The sequence below is a fragment of the Quercus suber genome, unplaced genomic scaffold (genome assembly GCF_002906115.3).
Source record: "Quercus suber isolate HL8 unplaced genomic scaffold, Cork oak 2.0 scaffold_110, whole genome shotgun sequence".
Taxonomy (NCBI): Eukaryota; Viridiplantae; Streptophyta; class Magnoliopsida; order Fagales; family Fagaceae; genus Quercus; species Quercus suber.
The window spans coordinates 189,184-211,250 of record NW_027069575.1 but is presented as its reverse complement, the minus strand read 5'-3'; the positions used below and the strand labels follow the sequence as shown (position 1 = coordinate 211,250).

Sequence of the window (22,067 nt, the reverse complement as noted above, 5' to 3'; positions counted from 1 at the left end):
TTATGCATGAATATGTGATGAGGAACCAAGAGCATGTGAAGAACACATAAAAACATTCAAACATATTCAAAGGAATTTAAATAATTATTATCATGCTTAAATCTTAAATTCTTATCATGGCAATATAAAAAAAAAACAAGTTAGGAAAATGGATTATACCTTCATGCAAGATCCATACAATGGAGAATGAGACTTTTGGTGGAGGTCTTAAGGGTGGAGGAAAAGAAGAGGTAGGAAGGGTGAGTGAGTCCCACTCAATACCTTGAGCCTTAAAAAGACCAAGATATGACAAGACTACTTTACTTCACTATAACTATAGAGAGGAGAAGAGAAGGGGCTTTTGTGTGCTCTGGAATGGAGGAAAGGGGGGAGGGGGTTTATATAGTAGTGATGGAGAAAATATGAATGGAAGGTCATTTAATGAGGGTTGACAAAGAATCATAAACCTAGCACTACAAAAAAAAAAATGGACTATTGTGGCGGGTGCAAAAAACACCGCTATATATCGCCTATATCAGCCTTTTTTGGGACTGTCGCTGTACATATGGTCTATTGATGGTGTTTTTTGGGACCGCGCGCTATAGTATAGTTTTTTTGGCATCCTACTGCAGTGGGACATAAAACTGCCGCCATATATATGTTTTAGCAATGGTAACATAGATATAGCGATGCTCCTGAAACCCGCCGCTATAAATACATCATTTTGCGCAGATGCTATAGCGGCGGTAGAGAGAAACTGCCGCAATATGCTAGCTGTAGCTACGGTCTATATGATCGGCGCAATAGGGATACTTTTTGTAACACTTTTATTAGTTATAGCAACAGGTTGGACCGTCGCAATAGACTTGAATTTCCCAACCCCACTATTTCCCTCTATTTTTTTCACCTTCCCACTTAAAGATCAAATGGTAAATTACACCCATTGGCATGAAAATTGCATGCATGTTAAGAACATATAGAACATGTAATCCAAGGTTGGATTTTCAAAATATGAATTCAATAATAAGTTATTGGGTGGTGTAACATTTTTTAGAGTTACATTAGGTGTAACTTGAACCCAACCCTATATTTCTTAATTCAATGTGAATTTTAACAAATTACCTTTAGATTACATTATCTTCGATATATTTGTCATGTTACAAAATTTCAAGGTGATCAGATTAATAGCCATGTTATCAATCAATTTTTAAATTCAATTTTTTGTAGTTTAAAATAACGCATAAAAGATGAGTTTAAAGATAAAATGGTAAATTACACCGATTGGCATGAAAATTGGCATGCATGTTAAGAACATATAGAAAATGTAATCCAACGTTGGATTTCAAAATAGAATTCATAATAAGTTATTGGGGGTGTAACATTTTTTGCGGCGGGTACAAAAATGCTGCTATATGTCTCCTTTTTGCAGCACTTTTTCTTAGTTATAGCAGCGTGGTGGACCACCGCTGCTATATGTCTCCTTTTGCGGGCTTTTTCTTATTATAGCGGCGTGTTGGACCACCGCTATAGACCTTTAAATTTCCCCCAAAATTTCCTCTGTTATTTTGTCTTCCCTTTTATTAGGTTTCCTTTTCCCACTTACTCCAACTCTCACTCTCTCCAACTCATCTCTCCAAATTTCCGCTGCCCTTAGCTCCATCTCTGCCGTCAAAAGCTCCTTAGTTTTAGTTGCTTCATCAGGTAAACCCATTTCCTCAATGATACTTTTTACTTAGGTTTTTTTCCGCAAATTTTTTTTCCCTCTCTCTAAGCTGTCGCTCTTCTTCTCTCTTTCTCTCCATCCTTACCGATCATCCTCACCAACCACCGCCGTCAGCGTTTTTGATGGTGAATCTGTGGTTCTGTTGGTTTTCTTGGCTTGATACTTCGTTGTTGTGAATGGGTCGGGTAGGGCTTTGACGTTGTCTTCGAAGTTGATACACTGGTACTCTGAGGAGGTGAAGGCGTTGTGGGTTTTGAGGAGTGGGAATGTGGATGTGAAGTGGCCAAAGAAGAACAACTTGGAGTCAAGGTACTCTTCTTCTCCCATGGCAGCCAGACCTTGTTCTTCGGCAATGACTTAGATTGGTACTGGGTTTCTACTATAAAGGTATTACTTTTTTTTTCTTTTCTTTGTTAGTGTTTAGTAGCTGAGAAAACTGATTCAAAGAGAAAAAAAGTTAAAGTTTGAAGCTTTATGGTGTTTAGGACCTTCGGGAACCAAAAAGTGAAAACACCAAATAATTTAATTGGACTGTGTATTGGTGTTTGGTGGGTTATGTATCTTTTCTTTTCGATCCTATTGGAGAACTGGGGTTTGTGCTTTACTTTTGAATTGGTCAACTGTGTTGTGGTATATAAGCTGTCTTTTTTGTTTAGATGGATATATTTATTATTTTTATCATGGTTTATAAACTTAGATAGAAAATATAAATTTGAGTGCTATTTAATTGTTCTTAAGAAAGAGTTGTTTGGAATTGGCCTTTTTCTTCTTTTTGGTTCATTATGAAATCTACTTATCTAAAGGGTATGGTTTAGTTCTTGCAATCCTAGCATTGTATAATAGAAAAAGAGTAGGACATGAAGTTAATAATTATAAGAAGAGAGAAATTAAAGAATAAGAAAATAGCAATGGGGTCAATATAAAAATGGTGTTGAAGGTATAAAAAAATGTGGCTTAGATTTGTGTGATAGGTGGGAGCTATGTGGGTAAGAGAGAGAGATGAATGGGTTTGGGGACAACATGATTACAAAATTGAAGTGTGGGGGATATGGGGAAGAGAGGGAGCATGTGAAGCTGCTTACCAACAAGGCTAAGAGTAAACAAAAAGAGCAAATAAAAATGTTTGCGTGATTTTTTTTTAAATGCATAGTAAAAAACAAGTCTTGGCCTAGTAGTGTCTCTTAGTTTTATATATATTGACTTTTCATGTAGGGCATTGTTGGCTTGGAAACAGAATATGGCACTCTTCATATAAAAGTAAGTGTTCATGCTCTCTGTAGCTTTAAGTTCCATATGCTTTTTATATGGTAATAATGACCTATAGCACTAGTACAGTTAGCTGGCAATGAAGCTAGAATCTTTTCTATAGATGATAAGTTTAGGTGCACTAGCATACAGGCTTGTGGGCTAACTCTGTATTTAGTTCCTGAATTGCCATTCTTTTCTTTTTATGTTTGGTACTCAAGTATGTACAGTGAGTGCTTGGTTTTTTTTTTGGACATATATACATTAAAGGTGTTTTTATGTTGTAATTTGGGTTTGGACATATATACATTAAAAGGGCTTCTGATTTTTCAATTGATTCACTATAGTCAACAAGATTTTAGTTGATTTAATTATTGATTTTCAATTGTTTCAATACATTCAACAAGATTTTAGTTGATTTAATCACTTGCAGTTTATCAATATAATTATAAGAAACCACTTTATGTTTATAAGTTGTGTAATTTTGCAATTTGATATTGGGGTTGTTTTTAGGACTCTAGGAAAACTTATCTCTAGACATGCCCTAGACATTGGCTAAGGTGGTAAGAGACTAAGTGAACTTGTTTGTGTTACACTCTCTCTCTCTCTCCCCCCCCCCCTTTCTCTCTTTCTCTCTCTGGTTGTGGTGGGTTGTTGAACGGGCGCAAGCAGGTGGCTTGCATGGAGTAATAAGGTGATTTTAGCTTATATTGGAAGTGTTGACTGTTTTGTGTAATATTGGGTGATTCTTGTTGAGTTGTTTTTAATTGATTAATTCATTTTAGGCTATTGCTAGAAATGATTTTATAGTGAAATTGTGTAAATGAAATGTGTGTTAACTCTTGCTTTATGCTTTCATGAAATGTCATTATAGGTATTTCTTATAAACCACTTTATAGCAATGGATAGGAGTTGGATGAAACTTAAGAATAGAAGGTCACGAGAATATTTAGATGGAGTCCAACAGTTTTTGAATTTTGCATCTAACCATGCACACTCGGATAGAACGATTTCATGTCTGTGTAAACAATGTGTGCATACAGAGGCGTGGCCTATAGATGTCGTACATGCTCACTTAGTGTCAAAAGGGATTGTAGGGGTTATAACCCTTAGGTTTTTAATGGGGAATCATCATCTGCACAAACTTCTTCTGAAATTTTCAATAGTCACGTCCAAGAAAACCCGATAGAGTATACCGATCTTCGTGACATGTTCCCCATACAAGATATGGCGTCTGGGCCAATGGAAGAAGTCCCTATTGTGTAACAACCCACAGAAGGTCCTGCAGAAGGTCCTAATGAAGATACACTTAAGTTTATGAAATTTCTTGAAGATGCTAATCAATCTTGTTATGAAGGTTGTAAGCATTTTATCAAATTGTCAGCCATTGTGCATTTGTACCACATGAAGTGTCTTAATGGTTGGACCAACAAGTCATTTATCATGTTGCTGGAATTTTTGCTTGATTTTCTTCCTTCAAATGCTAAGTTGCCAAAAGATTGTTATGAGGCTAAGAAGATTATCAAGGATTTGGGCTTGAGCAATGAGAAGATTCATGTTTGTCATAAAGATTGTATTTTATATTGGAAGGAGAACGCCAATCTTGAAGCTTGTCCGAACTGTAACTGCTTAAGATGGGAGAGTAATGAGTTTAAAGGTCAACAAAATACTAATGCTTCCTCCAAGAAAAAAGAAGAAGAAACCTGTAAAGATCCTATGGTGGTTCCCCTTAAAGCCAAGATTGTAATGACTATTTATGTCTCCTGAAACAGCCAAGCATATGAAGTGGCATGCTGAAGGTCGTATGAATGATGGGTTACTAAGGCATCTTGCTGATTTTGAAGCTTGGAAATCATTTGACTCTAAGTACATAGAGTTCTCATCCAAGCCTCGTAATGTGAGGCTTGGATTAGCAGTTGATGGATTCAACCCGTATGGAAATACGAGTAGTACTTATAGTACATGGCCTATCATTTTGATCCCATACAATCTCCCTCCATGAATGTGCATGAAAAGGTCTTCTTTCATGTTATCATTATTGATTCTCAGTCCAACCTCGCCCGAGAATGATATAGATGTGTACTTACAACCCCTAGTAGAAGAACTGAAGGAGTTATGGGATGTTGGAGTAAAAACGTTTGATGTATCTTCCAAAAAATCATTCCAAATGCATGCTGCATTATTGTGGACCATAAATGATTTTCCTGCATATGGTGATATCTCAGGTTGGGGTACCAAAGGTCCTCTTGCATGTCCCCCTTGTAACTACGATAGTCACTCTCGTTGGTTGAAATACAGAAGAAAATTTAGTTACATTGGACATAGGCGATTCTTGGATAGTAATTCCGTAAGCAAAAACAATAATTTGATGGGCATGTTGATACGAGATTAGCTCCTATTACAGTATCCGGAAGGGAAAACATGTTACAAACGGATGCTGTAGTCAATCACGTGTTTAGGAAGAAAACAGTTTATTTGCCCAATAAAAGAAAAAGAGGGAAGGAAGCCTTGACTGTGTGGAAGAAAAGAAGTATATTTTTCACCTTGTCATATTGGGAGGATCATGTGTTGCGTCACAATCTTGACGTAATGCATATTGAAAAGAATGTAGTCGATAATATAATCGGCACATTGTTGAACTTGGATGGCAAGACAAAAGATAACTTGAAGGCACGTCAAGACTTAAAGAATATGAGTATAAGAAGTGAACTTCACTTGGAAAAGGTTAGGAATGATAAGACACGTATGCCACATGCTTGCTACCATATGAATGCCAGTGAAAAGGATGGTTTTCTGCAAGTTTTGAAGGATGTAAGGGTGCCAGATGGATATTCTTCAAACATCTCACGTTGCGTTAAACTCAAAGAACGCAAGATTAGTGGGATGAAGAGCTATGATAATCACATCTCAATACAACAACTTTTTCCGATAGCAATACGCGGATCATTGCCCCACGAAGTGAGTAGGCCTATAATTGGCTTATCTTGTTTCTTTAGGGAGATATGTTCCAAAGTACTAAATGTGGATGAACTTAGGACTCTTGAGAAGAGAATTGTAGTGACATTGGGTGAGTTGGAAAGGATATTCCCTCCCTCTTTCTTTACAGTGATGGTACATCTAGTTATGCATTTGGCTAGCGAAGCCAAAGTTACTAGCCAAATTCATTATCGTTGGATGTATCCCATAGAGAGGTAACACTTATAGTAACTTTGTCTATCTAATTAATTTTTTTTCACACCAATTTTTCGTTGTTTATCTTGGGTTTTCCAATAGGTACTTGTCAAGACTTAAGTCTTACGTGCATAATAAAACTTATCCAGAAGGTTCCATTGCATAAGGGTATATAGCAGAGGAATGCTTAGCATTCTGCTCACACTATTTTAAATCCGTTGAAACTGTAATCAATTGGCATGTAAGGAATGTCGAGGAATCCATGGGTGCAGTGGTGAGCATTACACTAGATTCAAATTCATGGATCCAAGCATATCGTTATGTGTTATTCAATTGTGAATAAATCACCCCATTTCGCGAGTAAGTAATATGTCAATTGATCTGTAAGGAATGTCAAGGAATCCATGGGTGCGGTAGTGAGCATTACACTAGATTCAAATTCATGGATCCAAGCACATCGTTATGTGCTATTCAATTATGAATAAATCATCCCATTTCGCGAGTAAGTAATATGTCATTGCGTATCATTTCATGGCATTAAAGTACAATATTCTAACTTAACACTAACACGTTTGTCTACATAGTGTACACATAGCGAAGATCAAGGCTGGTTTCCCTTCTCATGTAACCGATGATGTTATTCAAAAGCAGCACATAGAGAAATTCTGCAGCTAGTTTAGGAACTATGTAAGTAAAGCATATATATAAAACTTGGTTGTTTATAATAGGTGATGTCAATGTCTATATATAAAACTTGGTTGTAACACTTTAGATAGCATACTTATAATAAACGTCATTGTCTATATTAGGTGATGTCAACGGATGCATCTGAGAAAAAGAAACTCTCTGATAAAATCATATGGCTTGCTCGATATCTAGATAATGAAGCAAAACAGTTCAAGCATTATGTTATAAATGGTGTGAAGTTTTGCACCAAAGACTCTGAGGCAACTAGGGAAACTCAAAACAGTGGAGTTTGCGTTGTTACTGAGTGTGGTGTTACTTATTATGGTGTATTAATCAATATTATTGAGTTGAACTACTCTGATAAGTATCAATATGTATTATTCAAATGTTAATGGGTTGACGTTATTAGTAGGAGAGGATGCAAACAAGATGAATTTGGATTTCCCCTTTTCAATTTTTCACGATTGATACACACGAGTGGTCGATTGATTGACGAGCCTTATGTATTAGCATCTCAAGCTTCACAAGTGTTTTACATGGAAGATGTAAGACATAAAGATTGAGCGGTCGTGGTTAAAACAAAACCTAGGGAGGTGTTTGATGTTGCTATTAATGCTTCACATGATGATGATGATGATGATAATGATGATGAAGTGGGTACCTATCATGAGAATGTCCCTTACAATATAACTACTGATGATGCATGTGATGATGCAAATGACAACCATGCTTGGGCTCGAGTTAATGAAGAAGGAACCATTTATGATACACCGTTGATTAGTGAGGATGAATTGTTTGAACAAGACTTTATTGATGATGAAGAGCTTAGCGATGATATTTATGAGTCCAATGATGATGAGTCCGATGATGACGAGTCTAGTGATGATGAGTCTTAGAGTTTCAAAACCTCTCTCTAGTTAGTTTCTTCTCCTTAAAAATGTTTGAAATTATCTCCCATCTAATTGCTGAATTGGATAAGGCTTTTTGATATCTTGTAGTCATGTTAATAATTATACCTTCATTAATATCATTATTGACGGACAGAAGAACATACTCTTTTCTGAAAAATTTAAATTACCACCATTGTAGGACCTTTGTTGTTGGTAATGTAAGTTGTTCCTACATTGTTATATAGGACCATTGTTGGCATGTCATTGGCATTATTTCTTAAGGTTTTTGAGCTTTTTGGTTATGGTTTGTATGAAATTTATTATATTTTTGCTATTTTCCTGGTTGATTACCTTCAAGTTTTCCATAAATTCCCTAGTTTGTTGTTCAGGTACGTGGACTATATATTGTCCCTTCAAAAACCCATCCAGCAAATCTGAGTCGTCCACTTCCACTCCAAGCCCCACTAGCACTCTTGATCTTCCCTTCCTTCGCTGTCGTTGTGACCGGTACTGTCTCGTTCGGGTTGCTCAAACCGACAAGAACCCTGCCAAGAAGTTAGTCACTAAAATGGGTGGTTTGAGTATTAAGAATTTAATAGAGAAAGTTTGATTCCTCTTTAAATTCTTAATACTCAAACCACCCATTTGTTACTAAGGAACTTGTTGGTCCAATTTGTTACATGACTTACTTTGTGATCTTTTTGCAACATGGAGTGTAGGAGCTAGATCACCTCCTTTGCTGGGAGAGCTAATACTTGTTGGGCCAGAGAATGCCTTAAGAACCCAGCAGCCCACTTAAGTTATGCTTGAACCAGGTATGGAGATGACTGCAACATACTTTCTAAATTAGTTAAATAATTAAACCTAGCTACATCCTTTTGTTGTACATTTGATATGTCTAAATTTCTATCACTTTATTTTTCTATCTTCTGATGCGGATATTTGAAAGGTAGTGTAAATAAGAGGGGTAGAGTAGCTAATGATGTCAAGACAGAATATATTGTGTCTGAAGATGCTGTTGAAGGTCGCACAATGCAAATAAGTTCTGTTGTGCAATATCGAGGTTCAATTCCCCCTAATTTGGTCCTGGAATATATCAGGATTTCGTAAATTCAAACTTGAATTTTCTTGTATGACTTAAGCACAACCAATTTTTACATTTTCATCTCATTGATAACTTTTCATTTACTCAACTGACTTTTCTTTTGGTTTACAGTAGTACCAGAACAACTTAACTATGAAACCACAAAACTTCATTTTGAGAATCTTGCCAAAAGATATGGAAAGCCAATAATTATATTGAGCTTACAGAAGGTATGCATTTCTATTACCTTTCTATATTTAATAAGGAGACTAGAGGCTGAGTCGGGACTATTATTCTTTGAAATGACAAGACAGTATAGTTGTAGCTAGTTCAAATTTGATAATGGTTCAAAAAATTGAAAATATAACTCAAGTAAACAAAGAAAATGTAAAGACCATTTAGTTCATTGTATATATCTCTTATTGATACAAGCAAAGGTTTAAATGAGCATTTTTAAAAATTGGTCAAGTTTGTCTAAATGATTAAAAATTTTACTCTTCAAATTGAGCTAAATTGGGCAGTCCTTAGACTTGCAGAAGAAAAAAAAAACCATAAGAGGTGGAACAATGAGTCCTACAAAGTAGAATCTTGGCGCAACAATGAAGGATTTTAAAATGTCAGAATAGAAAGATACTATCTTTGGATCCATAAAAAAGAAAAAGAAAAAAAATTCTATCTTTGTCTGTGCTCATTGCTATAACCTCTTGCTTAGCTAAAATTATAATTTTTGTCATCATCTCTTTTTTGTCTTTCATTCTTTACCATCTACTGTGAGCTGTAAATATTAGTTTACCGTTTCCCAAAATATTTATAAGTAAATTTCTAAAAGACTCCCTTAGATGCCATTAAGCAATAGTGATGATAATGTGTGCAGATTTTGATTTGACTTTCATAACTCACTTCATTTAAGATTTATACCCTATTTGGGGGCATAGATCATCTAAAATTGGATTTTTATGTAGACTTAATAGTTTACATACTTGTAAATTGCCAACAGCCATGCACTTCAATTATTTGAATTTAAATGTAGAAAGAAAAGCACTTCCTACTCAAATCAGACACAAGATTACTAGTTATTGTCACTTTGGGGTTTTATAGGGATGAAAACTCATGTAGCACACATTTTTCAAGCATAGGAGTGTCTAGCTTTCCATTAAACCTGTTTATCAGTTTGCATATATGCTTCAAAGAAAGTGACAGCAAAATTTCAATCTTTGAATTCATCTTTTTGTCACATGAAAGCACATCAATTTAAGGTATGTTTTACAGTATGTATTATGCAGTGTTTCCTGGTATAGAATTCTTATCAAAATTTGTTTTTTGCATTTGGTTTTAGGACCGAAGAGCTGGACGCTTACAGCGTGATGGTATAAGGATATGTTGACGGAGAAGCATGTCTTATAACTGGAACTTCTCAGGATTAAACTATTTGAGTAACTATTCAATTAACTAGACAATGTTATATGTAAATTGATAATATATTTTTATGTTAATATTACATTAGTTTGGAGACATTTGTGGTATTGTTAATTAGTTACATTTGTAGTATTGTGTTAATTAGTTACAGGTTATTTGTAATAGGTTTGTAAAAAAAAAATTAGTGGTTTTAATACAGGTTAGGTGGGGGAAAAAAAACTCTATAGCGGCAGTCAAAAAGCACCGCTAAAAGCGTACAATATTATGATTTAAATAATTCCCTATAGCGGCATTTTCCCTGGCCGCTGAAATGTTTACATATATAGTGGCGTTTCTACCCCGTCGCTAAAAGTTTAATGAGTTCATTTTAATTCGTTCCCTATAGCGTCGCTTAATGCCCGCCGCTACTAGTTGCCTATACCCGTCGCTAAAAGTCAATAGACACGAATTTTGACAGCATATGACGATGGTTTTCTGCCCGCTGCAAAAAACCAAAAACATCACTAAAAGGTGAATTTGTAGCGGCGTTTTTTGTTACCGCCGCAATAGGCCAAATGGGCCTTTAACGGCGGTTTTTTAAGGCTTTTGCGGCAATTTTGGCCCGCCGCAATAGCCCTTTTTTTTTGTTGTAGTGTAGACCTTATTTTAGCCTTTGCGGTAATCGGGTGCATTAAATGTAGAGATTGGTGAGAGTGAGGAGCAAGCAAAATTGATTATAATTATAACCAATTGGAATCAATTGTTCATAATCACATATAGTCGGACTCAATTTGTAATATTGCATCTCAGCCATTAAAACTTGATTTGATAATAACTTTCAATATGATGGTCCGATTAGGGCTTATGACTAGTCGATTTGATTGTTACAACATTAAGATCATTTTGGTGAAATGAGATTAAGGATCTAATGACTAGAATCAAAATGCATATTTCCAAGGTGAAATTACCCTTTTACCCATCATGTGAAGTTAAATGCAGGTTGCAAAATGGGGTGTCAACAGATAGGTGAGAGATCAGGGTGATTTGATGAACTAGAGAAATCCATCAAACAATGAGAACTCCATATCGGCGAGAGATCGGATGGTTTGATGAGCCAACGAGAAATCCACTAATCAAAACCATCAAACAATGAGAACTCCATATCGGCGAGAGATCGGATGGTTTGATGAGCCAACGAGAAATTCACTAATCAAAACCATTAAACAACGAGAAATCTAGAGACAAGATCCACGCTTTGATTGGTGGCGGTGGCGATCAGCGGTGGTGGTGGTGGTGAGATCCATGCTTTGATCGGCGAGAGATTGGATGGTTTGATGATTTGATGAAATAAGAAAAAGAAAGAGTGAGGTGAAAGTGAGCAACTAGAGACAAGCTAGAGACAAGGAGAGAGAGAAAATTACTAAAATATTAAATGCAAGTGCTACAGTAACCATGCATATATGCACGGTTAAAATGTGTAAAATGAATGATTTTTTACATTTTGCAAGATTTTGCATCCACTGATGTGGATGCTCTTATATCAGTGGATGCTCTTATACTATGCCAAATAATGCATATCAATCACCTTTGCATTTTGAAGTTGCTTTCAGAGTTTAATGACTAAATTAGGAGGTTAAAGTCCACACCAGAACTTTCTAAGCCTTCTTTAATTTCCATTATTGTATTTTTGAAAAAAGAAAAAGAGAAAAAGAAACAAACACAGACATAGGGAGAGGGGATGTAGTTCTGGCACAAAATCACATCACAAACTCTACTCCAAAGTTATAGTGTATAAAATGCATGTGATACACATAAAATAAAGCTCTTCTTTTGAAATTGTTTTATTCACAGGCCGAACCAAGGAGGGGCAATTGCCTCTCATATATAATTATTATTTTAGGTTCCCACATCAATAAGTAGAAAATTTTGCAATAGAAATGATAGTTTATATATATATATATATTATTTTTACTAAGAATCAAAGTCTTTCATTTTAATTGAAATCCAATATTCCATATACTATATCACATATCATAGCACTTTTCAATCCAAAGCAAACAATATTTTCCTTGTAACTTGAAACTCAAAATAGTGGATTCTATATTTTAAAACTTAAGATAATTATATAAGAAAATTACTATTTTTGTCTTATTTCTTATGGCACTAGATCCCTATTGCTTCCAGCCCTACACTAACCTTTTTTCAATTAATTTATTGACTTTTTCGCTATTTCAAATTTTGGGTTTTTGCTATAAATCCAAAATTTTCAAGTAATTATAAAAAAATACAAAAAGAAAGATTGAATTCTACATATATTTTTTTAAAGCAATCAAGACACCAAGTATGCATCTTTCAAAGCATATTATGATGCTTTTAAAACTTTTACATTGATTTAATTTCCTAATTTATTTAGAATAATCAAAGTATCGGGAATGAAAAAATATAAACGAATTTAAAAATATGTAAAATCGCCAAGGGCAATGAAGTAAATCAAACTAGGTATGGAAAATTAATTACAATTACAATTACAATTTTTATTTTATTTTGTATGAAAATTACATTTATTACTCCATTTTTTATTTTTTATTTTTTTTATTAATACAGATGAATATTTTTAAGTTTAATTTCACTTTCAATTTTGTCTTTTACTTTTTTCTCCCTAAACTAAAGTCCTAACTCAGACACAGATTCTATTCCATATAATTTGGATTAAATATTATAAATTTAAAATTGGATCTAAAATTTTAATTTTAAATGACATCTCACTAACAGGAAATAAAACTTTAAATGTGAAATGGACTATGTTCTCTCAAATTTTAGTGAAATGGAGAGGTTAATATTTTCTATGTTATTCCTTGTAACAAATGTCCAAACACATATAATTACCAGTAATGTAAAAGTAAAAGTCTAAAAGATTGATACATGAAGTGAAAATTTAGCTCAGCTCACCTCAAAATAATACTCAAAAACAATCAGCTAAAAATAGTTTCAAGCAATTTAGAAAGGGTTATATTATTATATGTCTTCAACATCCCGAGCAATTGAAGATGAGAAGGGACAAGGACACTTCGCTGCAACTTTAGGAGAGAGTCGAGAGACGACAGATCGATCTGTTGGTCCTTACGTTTAGTTAACAAATAATTTTCTCACTCAGACCCCAAAAAAAAAAAAAAAAACTAATAATTTTATTTCTTATCCAGGAGCTGAGCAGGACTGTTGTAACTTGTAACACCCTCTTATTTTAATAACTAATCCTTTTTTTTTCCCCCCTTTAATTTTCTTCTTAATCCCTGGCTCTTCACTGCAAAAATGAATACGATATTATATTTGTATTTTTTAGTTTACTTTAAAAAAATTATTTTGCAAAATCATTCAAAATAAACATAAATTAATCAAGAATGTCCACAAAAGTAGTATAGATTTGAGTTAAGAACGCCAAACTTCACCTACTTTGTATGTGAACTTGTGTGTGAGTGTGATATTGCCATGTTCAATCTTTTGGCATCTATAGTTTGGTATAAGTTTGGTATAATTTTCAAGTGGGTTATTCATGGCAAACATGATAAAAGTTATTACACACATGCTGTTGCACACACATTTTAACTTGAAAATCCTGACTTTAGGACATAATTTCAATTTTTTTTTTCTTTTTTCTTTTTTGGGTGTGTAAATGTGTGTATAATAAATACCACTCTATAATATATCTACTAATATTACTTGCACACATGATTTACATGACAGGTCAGTAGGTATGATTGAGGAGTAGGTTAGGACTTAGGAGTTAGGATGCCTGGTGCAGAAGAAGCTTACAGCCGTTTCGCATTTGTTTGCATACAGCTTGGTCAGTCAAATTTAACTAGAGTTCCTAAACTGAATGGAACATAGAGCTAAGAACTCAAAAGATAATTGTTTTCTTTTCCTTCCCGGGAAGTTGGCTCTTTCTCCAAACTCCAGAATAAGAAAAGAAAATTTAACCATTCTAATGTTTCCACCAAATTACTAAAATTTTAGATGAAAAATGCCCAAAATAATTTGAACCGGTTCTGTTACATGCCAAAGTTTTTGATATAGATCACAAGTCATGGTTTCAACATGATCTCTCCTACATTAGAGAATAGTAAACTGTTGCACACTTCATTTCACATCCTTTTCATTTTCTACTTCTATCACATAGCATTAAGCAAGAAATTACTGATACATTAAAATAAATAAGAATGAGATGGCCATTTGTCATTGAAATGAAAAGTGTTAGGTTCTAAAAGTTTAGAACGATTGGCAAATCGTGAACACACAAGAACATACAAGCTGTAGAAAGAAGATTTCAGAATTTTCTAAGTTCGATCGATCAAAGAACAGGCTCGACCGATCGAAAGTCGTATCTACAGAATTTTAATTAAGTCCAAACAGCAATTCAAGCCCATTAAGGATTAGGGTTTTAGATCTACTTCTCCCAGTATATAAAGAAAACCCTAAGCATGTTTTTATAAGGCTTTTCAGAGAGAGAAGAGCGTGTCTCTTTTTTATTTAGGGTTTTGTACCTAAAAAACTCTCTCATATTTTCTACGGTGTTATTACTTGAAGAATCTCAAAATTCGGTGTTGTAAAAGTTGCTACATTCTCTAGTCATCAAAGGTGCTAATGATCTAAACCTTCAAGGGTAGTCTTGGAGTCATAAACATGAGAGTTTGTGTTGCTAAACCTTTGAGTGAGATCTCAAAGTCACAAACGTGGGTGTTTGTGTTTTGCAAAAGCCAAAGAAAGAAGTAGTCCATGGACTCGGAGCTATCATGGGGTCGTGGTAGTAAGTTTTCTACTCGAGATAGCAATAGAATGTTAGTAGTCTAAGTCGCTATTGTACAAACTTCAATTCTTTCATAGTGGTTTTGCTGCTTTACCTTCAGGATAACTAGGTTAAATCCTCCTCAGGGTTTTTACCAGTTTGGTTTTCCTAGGTCATCATATCTTTGTGTTCTTTATTATATGATTTATTTGTGTTAACCTAGATCTGATAATTTGACTAAGTAATCACTTGGCTAATTAACTATGTTAATCTGGTTGTGTTTTAAGGAATCTAAAAACAAACAAAAAGTATTCATCATAAGTAAGATTATACACCAACATCAAGTGATTTTATTTGTATAATTAATATAAATATAAGCTCTTCCAAGCTATTGTAGGAGTTGAGGTTGCTAGAGCCTAAAGTTTAACGAGTGATGCTATTACAAATTTCATTGTTTGAAGCTTACAAACTAATGTATTAACTTTTAGAAAGCAAACAAAAAGTAATTACAAAGTTTATTTATTATATGGTTGATATAACACCAATCAAATTCATTAACACTTTAATTTGTAAGTTTTTATAAAAATTGATAACTTTCTGTAGTTGATTCACCCATGTTAGCTAGATGTTTTTTATTTTTATTTTTTACAAGATAGAAATTTTATTCTAGTATAATATAAGTGTATATGCGTGTGAAATTTCATCCGGAAAACTTAAAATCCAACCCTTATCCCACCCCCACCTCACAAGAACTACTTCATACTTGTAGAGATGTTAGCTAGATGATAATGCCCAAGAGATGGTATGGAAAATTAAAGAAGCATATGAAAGAGGTGGATATGCACAATGATTAATGATTAATGAGTCGTTTACATTTTATGGACATGGGTGCTAATGATATCATTTTTTTTAAGTATGTTCTCATTTTATCAAATTGATTGGGGATTCTAGCCTTTTACTCCTATTTTTTAAAAATATTTGGCAATATGCTCATATTTCCAAAGTATTTAGGTCTATACCCCTGTTTGAAACTCGATTTTCATAAAATCGAGTTTCAATGAAAAATTCGATTAGTTTAAAATTGAGTTATGTCTGATCAAACTTTAAAAAAAAAAAAAAAATGCATGGAACTCGAGTTCATAGAGCTCGAGTTCCATGCAAAAAATGAGCTCAAGTTCCATGCAAATATATATATATATATATATTTTAAGTTTGATTGCCCCATACTCAATTTTATACCAATCGAGTTTTTTTTTTTTTTTTTATTGAAACTCGATTTTAATAAAATCAAGTTTTGAAACAGAAGCATAAACCTAAATAGTTTCAAAATATGGGTATATTGCCAAATATTTTAAAAAATAAGGGTAAAAGGCTAGAATCTCTTGATTGATTGATTATTGACCCGTGTTCTTGTTTTAGGAGGATTCCTCTTATTATCATTTTTTTTTTTTTATAAAAGTCTTATTATCACTTTATAGAAGGCTTTTAACTTTTCCCTCAAAAAAAAAAAAAAAAAAAAAGGCTTTTAACTTTATGATGCGATTGTTTTTCAATCATTTTTGTAAGGGCTATTAATTAATAAATAAAACACAACAAACGAAATGGAGGAGAAAGCTCCTGCCGCTCATATAGGTAGATTTTGGTCTTAAAAAACTGCAGTACTAATAAAATTTTCAAATAATAAAAAGACAGTAGTTATTACACACAGTAAAAATATATATTCAATTAAAATGGCGAAATCAAAACATAATTTCACACTCAGCAAAAAAAATAAAATAAAATAAAAAATATAATTTTGCAATTTTAGCTGAAATCATATTTTAAAAATACAATTGACAAGAAATATACACCGCCATATATGCATGGAACAAGATTTACATAATTAAAAAAAAAATAAAAAAAAAAAAAAAAGGTCATATACCACTGCTAAAACTACTACAATTTCCAAGATTAAAAAGGCATTGACTCATTCAAGATTAGCAACCTCTTGGTCACAGACTCGCGCACACGCATCACTTGCCTCTTTACTACTCACTGCTCCTCACTTCCTACATTCTCTACTTCTTCTCTCTCTCGTCACTGTTTATATTCTTATTCTCATCCTTCTTCTTTGCCATTCTAAAAGCCATGAACCCCCCTGAAGAATTTGTAGAACAGGGAATATCTCAACAGGTATGCATCTTTTCGTGCCCACTGAGCTATTAAAGCAGTGATGATATTTCAATGTTAAGTGTCAATTTTTTTTCCTCTGGGATCTTTTTCTTTTTTGGGGTTGAAAAACTATATAGTTACTATCTTGGGTTTATTTATTATTTTTCTTATGAGGTCGGCATTTAACGGACCTTGTGATGGGTGGTTATTTCTGGAAACTTTGAACTCTGGGAAAGAGTTTCTGGGTCAAATGCTTCTGTCCAAGAATTAATGGGGTTGTTTGAAATGATGATGTTTATGGATAATGTGGGTGGAAAAATAATAGAAGAATGGGATTATCATATTAAAATTGAGTCCTATTTTAAATGGGGTTCTAGAGAAACAAGAGTTTAATTGCTGAGTTATATGGTATGAACTGGTGAATGTAGAAGGAGGAATACTGTATTCTGAAGCATTTACTGAACTTAGTTCAGGATTTTAGGACGTTGTTGGCTGTTTCAGTTTATTTTGGACATAATGGTGTGCGAAGTGTATGACTGTTTCATATGATTCATCCCTGAAGGCAACTCAGGTTTTAATCTCAATTGCTGCCTAAATAACGTCAGACAGTACTCAAAATGTGCAATCATTAGAAAGATATTGGACATGAAAAATAATTATAATATAATTTGAGTCAAGCTTGAATGATAAGCCAAAGTAGGATATTTAATATCTGATGATGCTGATCCATAAAGAAGAAAATTTGATGTGAACACTATTGCCTAATCATTTTCTTTCTTCTAACTAAGTTTATCGCTTATATTTAATGAATTGAATGTCTTGAACCAGAACTTGAGAAGGGTGTCCTCTACAACAGTGCTTACATTGGCTTATCAAAGTCTTGGAGTGGTATATGGCGATCTCTGTATCTCCCCTCTCTATGTTTACAAGACCACATTCTCTGGGAAATTAAGCCTTCATGAGAATAATGAAGAGATTTATGGGTTCCTTTATCTTCTGGACAATTACACTTATTGCTCTCTTCAAATATGTATTCATAGTGATGTTGGCTGATGACAATGGTGAAGGTATAACTTTGTCATTCGTTCAATAACCAATTACTTAAATTTGATAATACGATTGAATTCAGGACTCAAATTTGGTAATGTTATGACACCATTATCTAGGAAGGTTCACTTCTGGACCTGGTTCTGGTGACCACTGCATGTATGGAGAACTTGCATATTGCTTTGCCAAGCCCTGAAAATGAGTGATTTACTTTCATTTTCTAATTTTTCTTTAATATTTTTTCTCTTATAAATTTGGGGTGGTATGTAGCATGCTGTTAAAATGGATATATAGCAAGCTAACTGCTGCTTATTTATATGACAGCCTTCTCAACACTGAACAGAAGCACTATGTGCTTTTGATGCTTTACCAAAAAATTGTGGCTGAGAATTTTCTCCTGTATGGTAGATTTAAACCTCAATAAGGAAAGCTGTAATCAGTTAGATATTATTGTTTGAAACATGATTGCAATTTTCAGGCAAAAAAGAAAGTTTATCTTTGTCAACTTTTAACTAATGATGCAGGTGGTACATTTGCATTGTACTCTCTTCTCTGCCGACATGCAGGACTAAGCATTCTACCCAATCAACAAGCTGCAGATGAGAAGTTGTCTGAGTATGTAACAGACAGATCTGCAGACACCTGGCAGAGTTCTACTCTGAAGTCATTCTTTGAGAAGCACCCAACGTTTCGCAAAGGGCTGTTGATTTTTGTACTGCTTGGAACCTGCATGGCTATTGCTGACGGAGTACTCACTCCTGCAATATCAGGTAGCTGGATTTAGTGTAGCTGCTCAGCCTCTAGTGCTGTTTACTGCATTACTGTTATTTGCTCCATCATTTGAATTTTCTGACTACTCAGCATTATTCATATCAATTCTTCAATTTTTTTTATCCATATTCATATCAATTCTTTAATATGTGGATTATTCTTAGTTGCATATTGTAAATATGTTCCAGATTTTGAGTAATGAATTTATTAGCTTTTCGTGTACCAATTTTATTGTTGCTTTGTTTTAAGACTGCATGATATCTTCATTATCTTCATTTCATTAAATAAAATGTGCATGTACGCTCTTAATAAATCCAGCTCTAAAGCACATACTTCTTTCTAAAACATGTCATATAACCGTGATAGATCTTGCCACTATATTTTATTGTGTGATATTTTATAATCAGAAAAATCAGTGGGTTTTTTTTGCTGATTTTAAATTTCAGGAAAATTCTTCAAATGATACTGGAAAAGCAAAGATTTTATCATGCAGAAACCTAGATCATAATTTTAAAAAGAAACTTGGTTGAAGATGATTCTTCATGCTAAAGGCAAAGTGCTGTAAAGCATGAATGAACACCATGAGAGCATTTTCTTTTGACTTTACTTTCTTTCTTTTTTTCTTTTGCTTTTCCCCGCGCAGGGGGGGGGGAGAGAGAGGGGAGGGACATCTTGAAATGTACATTTTATATGAGAGTCAAATACGTGCAGGTCTTTCAGTTTCATTTCTGCTTTACTTTCTATAAATGCTCTTATAGAGATTTGTGTGTGTTTCCCCTTTCAGTTCTTTCGGCAGTTTCAGGCATCAAACTGAAGATCACAGAACTCCATGAGAGTGAGTCCAGCTCAATACATTGCTACCTTCCTGTTCCCTTTAAAAACTTTCACTGTCTATCAATTCTATTTGAATTTCTTTTCTTTCAGATCACATTGTCATTATCTCATGTGTCATTTTAGTGGGGCTTTTCTCCCTTCAGCACTATGGAACACACAAAGTTGCTTTCATGTTTGCTCCAATTGTCACAGCATGGCTTCTTTGTCTTACTGGCATTGGAGTATACAACATATTTCGGTGGAATTCTCATATATTTCATGCACTTTCTCCAATTTACATTTTAAAGTTTCTTAAAAGCACAGGCGTTGAAGGATGGGTATCATTAGGAGGAGTGGTTCTTGCCATCACAGGTAACTCTTTCACACTTCGAATATGGCTATTGCCATGTATTTGTAGCGAAAAGAACTGCTGGAACTATTTTTAAACTTTTACTTGGAATATCATCTCAGGTGTGGAGACAATGTTTGCTAATTTGGGCCATTTCTCTCCACTCTCAATTAGGGTAAACCCAAACTCTAGTTATTGTATAGGACATGAACACCTTTGCTTATTAAGTTATTGTGAAACTCATTGTCTTAACACTTTGTTTTCTAATCCCAGATAGCCTTCACTTTTCTAGTATATCCCTCTTTGCTTCTTACGTATATGGGTGAGGCTGCATTCCTTTCTAAGCACCATGAAGATATTGAGAGAAGCTTCTATAAAGCCATACCAGGCAAGAACATCTTAATGTGCCAATTAGTTTAATGTGATTCTTTCCCCATCTCTTGTGTAAATACCATTATCTTCTATGCAGAAACTGTCTTTTGGCCAGTGTTCATAGTAGCTACTTTTGCGGCCGTGATAGGGAGTCAGGCTGTAATATCAGCTACTTTCTCCATTATAAGCCAGTGCTGTGCATTGAATTGCTTTCCCTGTGTTAGAATCATCCATACTTCCAGTAAAATATATGGGCAAATATACATACCTGAGGTCAATTGGATGCTAATGTGCCTTTCTTTAGCTGTGACAATCGGATTGAGGGACACAAGCATGATGGGTCATGCATATGGTATAAACCTAAACCACTGAGTATACTTGCAAGTTGCTGATGCTCTTTAGGCTTTTTGTGTACATGAATGAATGTGGTTGTTTTCCTGACTATACAGGGCTAGCAGTGACTGTTGTTATGTTTGTGACAACTTGCTTGATGGCAATGGTGATGATAATAGTGTGGAAGCAAAAGACAGTTACTGTTGTTGCATTTCTGTTGGTGTTTGGATCAATGGAACTGCTTTACATCTCTGCATGTATTTTCAAGGTACCTGAGGGTGCATGGATTGCACTTACAGTGTCTTCTATCTTTATGGCTGTAATGTACATATGGAATTATGGAACAATGAAGAAACACCAGTTTGATGTGGAGAACAAGGTTTCGATGAATAGGATAGTGTCTTTAGGGCCAAGCTTAGGAATTGTCCGGGTCCCTGGAATTGGGCTTGTATACACTAATCTGGTAACAGGGGTACCAGCTGTTTTTGGACATTTTGTGACTAATTTACCTGCATTCCATCAAGTGCTTGTTTTTGTTTGCATAAAATCTGTTCAAGTTCCCTATATTTGTGAAAAGGAACGAATTCTCATTAGTAGGGTAGGCCCAAAAGAGTGTGGCATGTTCAGATGCATTCTGAGGTATGGTTACAAGGATCTGCAACAAGAAAATTACAATTTCGAAAACAGATTGGTGTCTGGACTTGTACAATTTGTAGAAACTGAGGATGAAACTGCATCAAAAGCAACTGATTTTTGTGGAGAGTTTGGAAACTCAGATATTGAAGCCTTCAATTCTTCAGTGCATACCACCTCAATTTCATATCCTGAAGAGGACAGAGTGAGGTGTTCATGTGATATTCAAGCGATGACATCTGATATTGGTCGTGTGGAAAGTTTTCTTCTTAAAGATGAGTCTCTGCAGATTTTAAAAGCCAAAGAATCTGGCATCACTTATGTTTTGGGGCATTCCTATGCAAAGTCAAAGAAACCGTCTTCCATTTTTAAGAAATTTGCCATTGATGTAGTATATGCTTTTTTAAGCAAGAATAGTACAGAGCCTAATATTCTCATGAAGGTGTCCCCTACTTCTTTGCTGGAAGTTGGTATGATTTACTATGTCTAAGTTCTAAAGAAAAAGTTCACTTCTTGCCAGAGGCTTTTCCCCACAAGTGTTATTTCTTTTCTGTTAGATTATCTGTTACTGATCTTTAGGTTGACATGCTACACTCTGTATCTCAGGATGTAAATTATGTATATAATTTTATCTTTTTAATAAA

General features: G+C 34.4%; 1 protein-coding gene and 2 long non-coding RNA genes across 3 annotated transcripts; all 3 read left to right on the top strand.

Moving 5' to 3' along the window:
* Window positions 1-1,623: 1,623 nt before the first annotated feature.
* Window positions 1,624-8,252, top strand: LOC136068336 (uncharacterized). The gene is made up of 3 exons (XR_010629700.1): window positions 1,624-2,089; window positions 2,915-2,959; window positions 8,085-8,252. It is a non-coding gene; the product is annotated as an uncharacterized LOC136068336 (long non-coding RNA).
* Window positions 8,253-8,308: 56 nt separating this feature from the next.
* LOC136068335 (uncharacterized) lies at window positions 8,309-10,266 on the top strand. Its single transcript, XR_010629699.1, has 3 exons — window positions 8,309-8,510; window positions 8,912-9,009; window positions 10,116-10,266. It is a non-coding gene; the product is annotated as an uncharacterized LOC136068335 (long non-coding RNA).
* Window positions 10,267-16,917: 6,651 nt separating this feature from the next.
* Window positions 16,918-22,067, top strand: LOC112025421 (potassium transporter 1-like). The gene is given in 10 exon segments (XM_024058094.2): window positions 16,918-17,126; window positions 17,934-18,088; window positions 18,090-18,172; window positions 18,677-18,922; window positions 19,708-19,758; window positions 19,848-20,108; window positions 20,208-20,260; window positions 20,359-20,473; window positions 20,555-20,809; window positions 20,907-22,067. Coding segments are annotated over 10 exon segments (2,271 nt in total). The 5' UTR covers window positions 16,918-17,081; the 3' UTR covers window positions 21,914-22,067.